This window comes from Hyperolius riggenbachi, chromosome 9 (genome assembly GCF_040937935.1).
Source record: "Hyperolius riggenbachi isolate aHypRig1 chromosome 9, aHypRig1.pri, whole genome shotgun sequence".
Taxonomy (NCBI): domain Eukaryota; kingdom Metazoa; phylum Chordata; class Amphibia; order Anura; family Hyperoliidae; genus Hyperolius; species Hyperolius riggenbachi.
The window spans coordinates 129,632,734-129,646,563 of NC_090654.1; the positions used below are offsets into that span (position 1 = coordinate 129,632,734).

The 13,830-nt window shown below is 44.8% G+C and overlaps 1 protein-coding gene across 8 annotated transcripts in view; it reads right to left on the reverse strand.

Annotated features, from left to right (window-relative positions):
• Positions 1 to 13,830, reverse strand: part of LOC137532689 (T-lymphocyte surface antigen Ly-9-like) — an 883,190-nt gene that overhangs the window by 110,493 nt on the left and 758,867 nt on the right. For all 8 annotated transcript variants that reach the window (XM_068253506.1, XM_068253510.1, XM_068253511.1 and 5 more), the window contains one exon: positions 2,152 to 2,192. In XM_068253506.1, coding sequence (XP_068109607.1) covers positions 2,152 to 2,192 — 41 coding nt within the window. The remainder of the gene's footprint in view (positions 1 to 2,151; positions 2,193 to 13,830) is intronic.

The following is a 13,830-nucleotide window of genomic DNA, read 5'->3' on the forward strand; positions in this document are numbered from 1 at the left end:
AGAAGCATAGTGACTAAGTGAGTGTAGGTTTTTCGCTGGCTCTATTACAAAGTTGAAAAGTTTTAATATCCTGTGACATTTAACATGGGAGCACATAGCAATGCTACTGTAGCCGATTTAGGCCAAGGCCACCACAGGAGCAAGGGCACCAAAGCAGCAGGCTCAACTTATGCAGAAAGCTTGCAAATGCTGCAATGCAGGGAGATGAGGAGAGCGCCTGAACACCGGTACTCTGCTGTCAGCGGCCTGTGCAGCGGCCACCTTGCTCTCTGTGCACATTTGCATTGTGGCAGGCGGCTACGGACAGCGGACGGAATGCTATGGGCAGCATTGGAGACAGAGGGGAAGAGGACGCTTCAGCACTGGAAACGAGTGGAGAAATGAGTGACACTGATGGCTGCTGCGGTGTGAAGGTGAGCTGGCTACCTATACTGAAAGAGGGGAAGTGGGAAAAGGAGGGATTAAGGGAGTCTTCTGGATACCTATACCGGAAGGAAAGGGGGGAGGGGTCATCTGGCTACCTATACTGGGGGGATCATCGGGCTACTTGTACTAAAGGGGAAGGGGTCATCTGGCTACCTATACTGGAGGGGGGCGGCTGGTGACAGCGTCCTTGGGTTGTAAAGAGTACAAATCCGGCCCTGACTATAGCACTTTAGGGACTCAAGTCATGTATCACGCATGATTATTATAGTGGCATTAACCCATGCTTTGTCTCTGAACTGCAGCCTCTAGCATGCAGGTCACAAGAGAGAACAGGAAGTGGAACCTTAAACAAACAAGAAACAGTGAAAGACGGGTTGAGATAAGTGCTTCAGAAAACAGCACCATTTCATCAGAGAGCTCAGCAAAGCTCTTTTGCATAGATAACAACTGAAGTTTCTTAACTCTTTCTGTACTGAAAACAATATGAGACTCATATCTGTGCTACTAATGTTCTTTTTCCTAGCTGTACTACACCTACAAATCATTATATGAGTTTATTTTCACTTCAGATTCCTTGTTCATTGGAAGGAGCAATGCTGTAACTGAAATAGTTTTGACTAATGGGCCCTAATGGGCCCGCATGCAATTCACTTTTTCTCTGGAGTTTTCTCCTAAGTGATATTTTCAAACTTGTAAATAAAATACCTTTTAAATCACCAGCAAGCAAGAAAAGACTGAAAATAGCTTTGATAGTACTTTTTCACCTAATTGTTTGTACTTTTTCAATTGCAAAGTGCTGAAAAGGCCCTTATTTGATTCACTTTTTCTCCTAAGTTTTCTTCTAGGTGATATTTTCACACCTTATCAATTAATTGCCTTTTAAGCCACTAGGAAGCACAATAGAAAATCATTTTGACAGTACTTTTTTCACCTATTTTTAGATACATTTTTAATTGCAGAGTGTTGAATAGTTATTTTAAACAAATTATGTCTTAGGAGAAAACGTATGAGAAAAAGTGAATTGAATAAGGGCCACAATGAGAAGGCTGGATTCTTTGGAGAAGACCCTGATGCTGGGAATGATTGAGTGCAAAAGGAGGAGTGGGGGAGGACAGAGAATGAGAGGACTAGATAAATACTATCATGGAATCAAAAAACATGAGCTTGAGCAAGATTTGAGAGGCAGTGGAGCATAGGGGGCCTGGCGTGCTGTGGTCTTGGTCACAAAGAGTTGGACATGACTGAATATACTACAACTCTATATATAGGGTTTTGTTTATGTGTATGTACTCCATCAGTTTCAATTTGTGTGAGGCTGTGTTTCTACTTGAGTTGAGAACGGACATTTTTTGTCTATTCTCCGCTCATCGCTAAACTATCAGTTGTGCAACGAATCCGGAAGATCCGTTGCGATAAGTGGGCCGCACTGTGGTCATATGATTGCAAGTGTACAAAATAATTTAGACTGGGTCCACATTACAGCCTAAACCTTTTCATGGAACAGACCACAAAGAAGGATCTGACATGTCGATCTATTCAGACATGTTTCTGTTTATCTGCAGTGATGGAGCGCTAAGTCCTGGCATTCACAATTTAACAGACACCGGACAGAAGTCGGACATGTCATAATAGCAAACCTATTATTCTTTAGCATCCTGGCCAAGAGGTCTGTGGCTACATCACTGCATAAATCCTTGGATAAAGAAATACAGTATAGTGCCATACCTGAGCAGGGATTGTTGATGATATTGATTCCCTTCTTCTTCCTAGGACAGGAGTTAGGTTATTTTTAATTAAATGTTTTTGAACAGAGGATAGTCAAACTTAAAGAAATCCAAGATTTCTATGAAATATATGTATGAAGATAGACAATCAGATGTTAAGAGGTTGCATAGTATTTGCAGTTCACCAAGCTTATACTGTTTGCAGGAATCATAACCAGGGCCAGCCTTTGACCTGAGAGACCGGAGCGATCGCTCAGGGCGCCGGCATCCAGGGGGGCGCTCCTGTCGCCCTGGCCGCCCGCATGCATTAACAAGCAAGCGGAAGAGTAGGGAACAAACTGTTTGCGAGCAGGCTGTTCTCTGGTGCAGCGGCGGGCACTAGGACCTGGCTGGAGACATACCTCTCTTTAACCTCGGCTCTCCGATGCTTCCTTATCAGCCCCCCTCCCCGCCCCATCAAGCTTGCAGGATGTATACAGTAGTCCGAGGTGGCAAGGTAATCCCCATGAGGGCTGCTAGGAACTTCTGTGTCTCTTTCAAATGTCCTGTCTGCCGCTGCTAAAATGTATTAATTCTTCTGTCTTTGGCCAGAGAGGATGATAGGATAAGTGTGTGTGTGTGTGTGTGTGTGTATATATAGACTGTGTGTGTGTGTGTGTGTGTGTGTGTATATAGATTGTGTATGTGTGTAGTGTGTGTGTATAGTGTGTGTGTATATAGATTGTGTGTAGTGTGTGTATAGTGTGTGTGTGTGTGTGTGTGTGTGCAGGCCCGGATTTCTGCAAAGACCACAAAGGCCAAGGCCTAGGGCGATAAAATCAGATAAGATCAGAAGGGCGGCATGACTTGGAGAGAGAATAGGTCATATGCCAAAGTAAATCATCTCCTCTGTTCCCGCAGCGCAGCCATCCAGCGCCCTGCTCTGCACTAATAGCTGAATTCCAGAGTTCCCCATTCCCTGCACCTCTCACTTCCAGGGACGGATCTACAGGGGGACAAGCGGGTCTTTTGCCCCAGGCGCAGTTTGTTAAATTCTTAAAAAGGCGGCAAAATGTGGATGGGGAATGGCAGTTTAGGCACCAAAACCTGACCTTGCCCCAGGCGCAACTTGGGGCAACTTGGTCTAGATCCGTCCCTGCTCCCTTCCTGATGTGTTATAACAATCAGGATCGATCATAACTGTCACTGATGATCCAATTATGATCGACATACAGTACAAGTGGATGTGAGAAATACCAGGGATTTACATTACAAAGCAGATAAAACGAAGTTCCGCTGAGTTCTAATGCAGGCATTCACAAACATTTCTGCTAGTTTCTTTGCCTTCTTTTTTACAGCTGTGACACTGACCCCAGCAGTTGTAAATTACACTTTCTTATCTAGCCGTAATTTATTGCTTTTTTTCTTCCTAGCCAGTGATCTCGTCTCTGCTTAAGTTAACTCTTTCCTGACTCATTTTCTGTCCGTCAGCTCTGACCATCTATGAGAACTGCTGCAGCCTGGAATAAAAATGCTGTATGCTTCCCTTTCATTGCTAAACTGTCACTGTCACCTGAGCTGTTACTACCTCTATGCTAGTGTGTATGGTTTGGCATCCTTCTGCTTTCCTGTAGTTAAGGGCTCTGCCTCTGACACAGGAGACCAGGGTTCGAATCTCGGCTCTGCCTGTTCAGTAAGCCAGCACTAATTCAGTAGGAGACCTTTGGCAAGTCTCCCTTACACTGCTACTGCCAATAGAGCGCGCCCTAGTGGCTGCTGCTCTGCTCTGGCGCTTTGAGTCCGCAAGGAGAAAAGCGCAATATAAATGTTATTTGTCTTGTCTTGTCTTGTCTAGCATTAGAGCATTCTACCATCTTAGCCATCAGCAAAAGCAAAGAGTTTTGAATCAGGATGATACCATTTATTGGCTTAAAAGAAAAAGAGTAATCTTTCTGCTAATAAGCCTTCTTCAGACTTTGTCCCCGTATGCTGTCAATATGTTAGAGCACACCACCATATGTACATTCAGCATTCAAAAGAGATACGTAGATTTTTTCAGCAAATATAAATAAATGTCATTCAGATGCTTTAAAGTGGAGCTGAACTCTTGCACAGGACAGAAGGAAAACAGAGAAATGCACCCTGTATGTATTTAGAGAGCCTTTCGAATTCTTCCACATCTGTGTCTAATCACAAATTTGCTATCTTCCCTGTGTCACCTGACTGCCACAGCATATAAGCTTATTTTAAAGCACAAGATGTTAATATATTTGCTTCCATGAAAGTAGGAATTAGACACACTGTCTATTTATTGCAGGATTTGTATCAGCTTTAACAAAAATGTTTTTATCTAAAGGTTATGTTGTTGCGTATCTTTTAGAGCAGAGAGGAAGTTCTGAGTTCAGGTCCACACTAATTACAACAGAACGTCCAAAGTGGGTCCTGACAGGATGTTTGCTACTTACCTGTTCTCTGTTTTGGATGGGCTTCTCTCCATTGCACTGCCCTGCCACCTGTTTGTGGCTCCGACTGCAGCCAGTCGCACAGAGGATAAAGAAGCAGCGCTCCCTGTAATTTCCTGCTCCTGCCCAGATGTGCACAGCAACCGAGGCCAGTATAGTGTTATGCATTCTTGACGAGTACCAATCATACATCACCGTAATTTCTCAAGTATGCATTCCCAGAACACTATCGGCTGCTGTGCACATTCGGGCAGGAGCGCAAATTTCCATCGTGAGAGGACAGAGCATCCACTGATTCTTTGTTCAATGAGGGGCACAGCAGCACAACTGAAATGAGCCCCCCATTCAAACCAGTGATCGCTAGTCAGATAGTTGGCCAGAATGTTTTTTGGTGGTGGTGGTGGCGGGAGGGGGGGGGAGCCGCTTGGTGACAGCAGGCCTAGGGCACTGGTAAGTACAAATCTGGCCCTGTGTGTGTGTATAGATTGTGTGTGTGTGTATAGATTGTGTGTGTGTGTATAGAGAGTGTGTGTGTGTGTGTGTGTGTGTGTGTGTGTGTAATGTGTAGTGTGTGTATATAGATTGTGTGTGTGTGTAATGTGTAGTGTGTGTATATAGTGTGTGTATAGTGTGTAGTATGTGTGCGTATAGTGTGTGTGTGTGTGTGTGTGTGTGTGTGTGTGTGTGTGTGTGTGTGTATTGTGTGTGTGGGTGTGTAAAGTGTGTGTGTGTATAGTGTGTATGTATAGTGTGTAGTGTGTGTGTGTGTATAGTGTGTGTATAGTGTGTAGTATGTGTGCGTATAGTGTGTGTGTGTGGGTGTGTAAAGTGTGTGTGTGTAGTGTGTGTGTATAGTGTGTATGTATAGTGTGTAGTGTGTGTGTGTGTGTGCATGCATGCATTTGACAATTGTGATGCGGGCCAGGGGGAAACAGTCATGAGCCCATATAAATAGCATCTATATGGGTGGACATTTAGTGCCTACTGTTTGCAGCCGTATTTTGCATTGTGGGTGACCAGATTTCAACCTGTAGCCTCTATTTATATGGGCACCTATGGTGGTGTCTAAAAAAAAAAAAGTAATTTTGTTGGTGGATTGTCCAGGGGAGGGGATGGGGGTCAGATAGGTTGGGGGTGCCAAAGAGTGTGTGTGTGCGTGTGTGTGTGTGTGTGTGTGTGTGTGTGCGTGCGTGCGTGTGTGTGTGTGTGTGTGCGCGCACATGCAAAGAGGCTGAAAGGGGGGGGGCTCCAAAATCAGGTTTCGCTCAGGGCGCTGTGAAACCTAAGGCCGGCCCTGATCATAACAATCTCTACCTCATTAATCTCTACCTCTTTAGGCCCCATTTCCGCTAAAGCTCACAAATCTGGGAGCAAAATTGCAGTCTATTGAAATCAAAAGGCTGCTTCGAAATGTGCATGTGGAAAACAAAAACTGGAGCACTGCTTCAGAATTTCGCCCAATGCATGCAAATCCCCATAGCTGTGCGTGTGTGCAATGCTGTGCTGGCTAGAGAGATTTGGATGCATATTTACAGAGCACAAGTGCCACTGCCTGCATCAATTTAGGAGATGGATGCTTGCACAAGTATAGACCTATCCTTATTCTAGCACTTTTTACATCTTATGACTTTGTCAAAACTAATCCAATTTGTATATATGAAGTGATACTTACAATATGCAGTAAGCCACAAAGTTGTGCAAATCATTAAAAAATAGAGTGTTTCTAAATTGCAGAACAATTAGTAATATTTTCTGTTCAATTGATTTGTTTAGAATTCAAATGATTGTTTTCATCATAGTTATATTTAATGAATTAGAAAAGGCTGTAGGTCCTGAGTGGGACTTATGGTGGAATCTGGGAGGCCCATTTAATGAAAAAGGGACCTTAAGATGTCTACCCCCCAAGCCCCAGGTCCACAGAGGTGTAGCAGTAGTCCAGTGGGGAGAAGCAGGTAACAGCCAACCCTCCAAGCAAGTTTTCAGAAGAAAAATGACCAGAAGATACTAAACAGTAAAGGAGAAGTAAGACGTATATGTGAAGGATAGCGGAATAGCCGCCGCGTGCTCTGACGGCGTGGCGGCTGTTTCCGCGTCTAGTCCGACGGTTTACGCGCGGCGACATGTGTCTGATCTGGTTCACCCTTCCTGTGCACATAGGCTGAGGAATACACGCGCGCGCGGAGAGGCAAAAGCTTTATGGGAAGCAGAGACGGATCAGCTGACTCCCTTGGTCAGCTGATCCGAGGATGAATGCGGATTGGCTGGAAGGGACTGGGCAGCACTGATTAGCGCTGCACTATATAACCACTCGTCCCTCAGTCTCACGTTGTCTGCCGTTGCAAATGCTTAATGTGTTAGCACACAGACCTCAGTCAGATCCTACAGTGTGTTAGAACCAGGACGGACCTGGGAAATCACACTGAGCTAGATTATTCTCGCATGTCATGTTATGTTATGCTGTAGACTAGTTCCAGGGTGTTGTGACTACGGACCTCACACCCAAGCTTAGGAAACTGTCTTAATGCTATGTTATGCTATAGACTAGTTCCAGGGTGTTGTGACTACGGACCTCACACCCAAGCTTAGGAAACTGTCTCAATGCTATGTTATGCTATAGACTAGTTCCGGGGTGTTGTGACTACGGACCTCACACCCAAGCCTAGGAAACTGTGTCAATGCTATGTGATGTTATAGACTAGTTCCGGGGTGTTGTGACTACGGACCTCACACCCAAGACTAGGAAACTGTATCAGTGTTATGTATGCTAGTTCCAGGGTGCTGTAACTACAAACCTCACACCCAAAACTAGCACTGTGTATCTGTTCTACTTTAGCCCGCCACTACAACAACAACAACAAATACCATTTGTAGAGTGCTTTTCTCCCATAGGACTCAAAGCGCATAAGCATGTCTCAGACCATCGTGGTACAGAGGAAGAGTTTTATAAGTCCGGAAATGCCAGGCTAAACAGGTGGCTTTTCAGTCTGGATTTGAATAGCTCCAGGAATGGTGCTGTCTTTACTGGGTGTGGCAAGGAGTTCCAAAGAGTAGGGGCAGCATGACAGAAGGAGCTATCTCCAGATTTTTTGAGGTGCACTCTGGGAGTGACCAAGTTTATAGAACTTGCTGATCTGAGGTTGTGAGAGGTGTGGTGCAGCTTCAGCAAGTCCTTCATGTATCCAGGGCCCAGATTGTGCAGGGATTTAAATGTCAGCAGTCCAATCTTGAAGAGTATTCTCCATTCTACTGGTAGCCAGTGCAGTGAGCGAAGGATTGGTGTAATGTGACAGTGGCGAGGCTGGTTTGTTAGCAATCTGGCAGCAGCATTCTGCACTAATTGCAGGCGATGCAGGTCCTTTTTGGGGAGGCCAGCATAAAGGGCATTGCAGTAGTCTAGCCGTGATGTGATGAAGGCGTGAACTAGGGTTAGAAGATCCTCTGGGGGAATCAGATGTTTAATCTTTGCAATGTTCTTCAGATGAAAGTAGGAAGATTTAACTACAGATGAAATTTGGTTTCTGAAACTCAAATCCCCATCGATTAGTACGTCAAGGCTGCGCTCAAGGTTGGAGCTGTTTATGTCTGAATTCCCAATCCTGATTGGTGTTGCTTTAGGATAGAGCTGTTTTGATGGCGAGCACTGGCTTTGGACAAAGAGGACCTCTAGGACCACTAGGGTGTAGAGAGCCAGGATCTCTCATCCAGTAGGGCAAGTTTGTTCAATTAACAGCAGGGCTTCCTGCAACCTAGCCCAGGCCCCTCTCCTAGGGAGCCTTTGGCTTATAGGGATTCACCCACAGTCTGGGGTGAACTCCCTTCATCTTCCGACCTCCAGTTCCTCTGGTGGTTCTCGCTCAAAGTGTTAATGTTATTCCACACACGCATATCTCAGGTGTCCAGAGGTTAGACATACCTGGATTATTGGTGATACTGCAGATCATCCATAATCTGGTGTATATCTGCATTACTGGTGATTCTGCAGATTACCAATAATCAGATTCTCTCTGCGTGTTGACACCGATCGTTACAGAACGGCAGACCAAAACAATATGGACACACTTGACAGTCGTCTTCTTGCACTCACCACCTCGGTGGAGAATTGCATCAGCGTGCTGGATAGCCATCAGACCCAGATCAATGCCTTGTCTGGGTCTATACAAGCCCTTCAGACGACTGTTAATGCAGTGTGATCCCCTCTTGTTACAGACTTACGCATGCCGGTGCCCGAGAAATTTTCTGGTCATAGATCCGACTTTCGAAACTTTAAAAATCGAGTGTTATCTTACTTTGAGTTGAGACCTAATACTTCAGGTCCTGCCACAGAGAGAGTTATCTTTATTAAAACACTATTGACTGGGGATTCCCAGACCTGGGCATATGGCCTCAACCAGGGGATGGGCCCCTGACCTCTGTGGAGGAATTCTTTAAAGCGATGGCTATAATTTACGATGATCCGGACTTTGCCTCGACCGCTGAGTGGAAGCTCAAGATGTTGCGGCAAGGCAAATATTCGGTAGAGACTTATGCAGCGGAGTTCAGGAAGTGGGCGGTGTCAGCTAGATGGGGCTCATTTGCATTGTTAGATTGTTTCTTGTCAGGATTATCAGATGCAGTGTCTAATCTGATGCTGGGATATCCTGAGCCAAAAACTATTGATGAAGCCATTTCTCTAGTGATTAGAGTGGACCGTCGCCTAAGGTACCAGAGACAAAGTCGGGGTAGGAGTAGTGTGAGATACGTTACCTATGCTTCTTCTCCACCTACGTCACCCCCTCCTGAACCCATGCAGATTGGACGGTCAAAATTGTCCCGAGTTGAGCAGAGTCGTAGAAAAGCTGAACAGCTCTGCATATACTGTGCAGAGGAGGGTCATAAAGCGCAGAACTGTCCCAAAAAGTCGGGAAGCGCTGCCACCTAGGAGTGGTCAGAGGTAACACCCTAGGCGCGCAGAATTTACCTCTTAAAGATGATCGACTGCTCCTCCCATGCACCATTTCATGGGAGGACCAGACAGTTTCTACTGAGGCCTTTGTCGACTCTAACTCGGCCGCCAATTTTATTGACTATGATTTTGCTAGAAACTTGGGAATACCTATTGTCCAATTAAGTCATAAGGTGTTGGTTACTGCGGTGGACGACTCTCCTCTGCAGAGTAAATACCCTCTGTCTCAGACTCCAGAATTGGGGTTCACCATAGGGGTTTTACATAAGGAGAGTCTGCAGTTTTTTGTGTTACGGATGGCAACTTCCACCATTATCCTTGGTCTGCCATGGTTACGACTTCACGTCCCTCAGATTGATTGGGCCTCTGGTCAGCTAACGAGCTGGTCTACCCGCTGCTATCATCATTGTTTGGCAAAGGTAACCATGGGTAACACCAATATTCAGGTGGAAGGATTGCCGGAGCAGTATAAAGATTTTGCTGATGTTTTTTGTCCTAAATCAGCAGACAGACTGCCCCCCCCCCCCCCCCCCCCATCGTCCCTTTGATTGTCCAATTGAATTAATATCTGGCTGTATGCCCCCTAGGGGTCACCTTTATAACTTGTCCGGGCCGGAGAAGTTGGCAATGCAGGAGTACATCATAGAAAATTTAGCTAAGGGTTTCATTCGCCCCTCCCGGTCACCTGCGGGCGCTGGGTTCTTTTTTGTAAAAAAAAAAAGATGGAGGCCTCCATCCCTGCATAGACTATCGGGGTTTGAATAAGATCACTGTGAAAAATCGTTACCCGTTGCCTCTGATTGACGATTTATTCTCCCAGATCACCAATGCTAACATTTTCTCGAAATTTGACTTAAGGGGTGCATACAACCTAGTGCGCATCAGGGACGGTGACGAGTGGAAGACGGCCTTTAATACACCCGATGGGCATTACGAGTACTTAGTGATGCCCTTCGGGTTGTGCAACGCCCCGGCCGTCTTCCAAGAGCTGATTAACGAAGTTTTCAGACCAATTTTGGGTAAATTTGCATTGGTATATCTTGATGATATACTGGTCTTTTCAGCCACTTTGGCCGAGCATCGGAGACATGTTAAGTACGTGCTGGAAAGACTAAGACAGAATCAATTATATGTCAAACTGGAAAAGTGCATTTTTGAGGTGACCTCTGTGGCATTTCTGGGGTATGTAATATCTACCTCGGGCCTCTCTATGGACCCTGGGAAAGTCTCTGCGGTACTGGACTGGCCACAGCCTGTAGGTCTGAAGGCCCTCCAGAGATTCCTGGGTTTTGCGAATCACTACAGGAGATTTATTAAAGGGTACTCTACGGTGGTTGCGCCCCTCACCAGTCTCACTAAGAAAGGGGCTGATGCTCACCACTGGTCCGAGGAAGCTCTCTCGGCTTTTGATACCCTAAAGAAACTGTTCTGTTATGCCCCTATCCTGAGACATGTCGATGTCACCTTCCCGTTCATAGTAGAGGTTGATTCCTCTGAGGTGGGGGTGGGGGCTGTGCTGTCTCAGCTTTCCGGTTTGCAGAGTAAGCTTCATCCTTGCGCCTACTTCTCCCATAGGTTTTCCCCAGCAGAGAGAAACTACCATATAGGCAACCCCGAACTCCTGGCCATCAAGTTGGAAATGAAGGGAAATGGCAAGCTTTTAAACTTATACTCAATCAATATTGTAGTTTGTATATCCCATATGGAAACAAAATGTCTAGGAATAAAAAAGACCTCTATGGATGAATAGAAAGGTTAAAGATAAAATGAAGAGGAAAAAGAATGCCTATAAGGTCTTAAAACAGGAGGGGACCGAGGCATTATAAGGAGTGCAATAAAAATTGTAAAAAAGAAATTAGGTAGGCAAAGATTGAAGCTGAAAAACAAATCGCTAAGGATATCAAATCTAACTTAAAAAAGTTTTACAAGTACATTAACTCTAAAAAAAGAAAGGTTGACTGTATAGGACTCCTAAAGGATGAGGGGGGGGAACTCAATGGTGGATGACCAAGGTAAGGCAGAGTTATTAAATGCTTTCTTTGCTTCTGTCTTCACAAAAGAAACAGCACTGTTGCAAACTACAGAGGCGGAAGAGTCTTAATCTTCTAACTGTAATATTAAATACTTAACGCAGGAAGAAGTGAAGGCAAGACTAAATAAATAAAAAATAGACAAGGCACCTGGCCCGGATGGCATGCATCCTCGGGTCCTAAGGGAATTAAGTTCAGTTATAGCTAAACCCCTTTATCTTATCTTTTGTGACTCTCTTGCAACTGGCAGAGTCCCAGTGGATTGGCGTACAGCCCACGTTTTCCCATTATTTAAGAAGGGCAAAAAATCAGATCCAGGAAATTATAGACCTGTAAGCTTAACATCAGTTGTATGCAAACTATTTGAGGGGTTACTAAGAGATACTATACATGACTTCATAGTAGAAAATAATCTTATTTCTCAGCATCAACATGGGTTTACTAAAGACAGGTCCTGTTTGACTAACATGCTCAGCTTTTATGAGGTAGTGAATGCTAATATGGATATTGGGAATGCTGTAGATGTGATATACTTGGACTTTGCAAAGGCCTTCGACACTGTTCCCCACAAAAGTCTGGTGCAAAAGTTGAGGATGCAAGGACTGGGGAAGAGTCTGTGTTCATGGATAGGGAACTGGCTAATGGACAGAAAACAAAGAGTTGTGGTCAATGGATCGTACTCAAAATGGGAGACTGTTGGCAGTGGGGTCCCACAGGGGTCTGTTCTGGGTCCAGTGCTCTTCAATTTATTTATTAATGACTTAGTAGATGCAGTAGTGAGCAATGTTGCTATTTTTGCAGATGATACAAAATTGTGCAGAATCATCAACTCTCAGGAAGATAGTGTCATATTGCAACAGGATCTGGATAGGATGGCTATATGGGCACATACATGGCAGATGAAATTCAACGTTGACAAATGTAAAGTCATGCATTTTGGACGTACTAATGGACTAGCACCATACAAAATGGGATACAGTTGGGGACATCAAACTTGAAGAAGGACTTAGGAGTACTCATTGACAACAAGTTAAATAATCGTACTCAATGCCAAGCAGCTGCAGCTAAAGCTAACAAAATTTTGGGATGCATTAAAAGGGAAATAAAAACTCGAGATGCAAGCATAATATTGCCCCTCTTTAACTCTCTAGTAAGGCCACATATGGAATATGGAATTCAGTTCTGGGCACCACATTACAAAAAAGATATTGCCGTTTTAGAGCAGGTGCAGAGACGAGCAACAAAATTGATACGTGGGATGGAAGGTCTCACTTATCAAGAAAGGTTAGATAAACTGGGTTTATTTAGTCTAGAGAAAAGACGCCTTAGAGGGGATCTAATTAACATGTATAAATACATCAGAGGGCAATATAATAGCTTGGCGGATGAGCTTTTTGTCCCTAGGCCTTCTCAAAGGACTAGAGGACATGATCTGCGCATGGAGGAAAAACGTTTTAGCCATTTATTTAGGAAAGGGTTCTTTACAGTAAGAGTGATTAAGATGTGGAATGCATTGCCACAGGAAGTCGTTATGGCAAACTCTATACCTGCATTTAAAGGGGGCTTAGATGCTTTCCTTGCGTTGAAAGACATCCATGGCTACAATTACTAGGTAATGCCTAATGATGTTGATCCAGGGATTTTATCTGATTGCCATCTGGAGTCGGGAAGGAATTTTTCCCTTTAGGGGCTAATTGGACCATGCCTTGTAAGCGTTTTTTCGCCTTCCTCTGGATAAACAGGGATAAGTGAGGGAGCAGGCTGGTGTTGTACTTTATACTGGTTGAACTCGATGGACGTATGTCTTTTTTCAACCAAAATAACTATGTAACTATGTAAGTTAGCCTTTAAGGAATGGCGAAATTGGTTAGAGGGTGCAGAACATGTCATTACAGTTTACACAGATCATAAAAACTTGGAGTACATAGAGAATGCTAAGAGACTCAGTCCTCGGCATGCCCGGTGGTCACTGTTCTTTTCCAGATTCTCCTTTATAATTACGTACACTCCTGGTAGCAAGAACGTTAAGGCTGATGCCTTGTCCAGGTGTTTTGAGCCCGAGACGGCACAGCCCTTGGCACCCGAGACTATTCTGCCTCGGAGGGTGGTTTTGGCAGCCACAAAGACCTGGAAGGATTGGGCTGCCACTCTGGCCCCATATCAGCAGGATGTCCCAGAAGGAAAGCCAGAGGGAGTGTTGTTTGTGCCCCTGCCCTTTCGTTTACAGCTCTTACAGCTGTTTCACTCCTATAAGAATGCTGGCCATC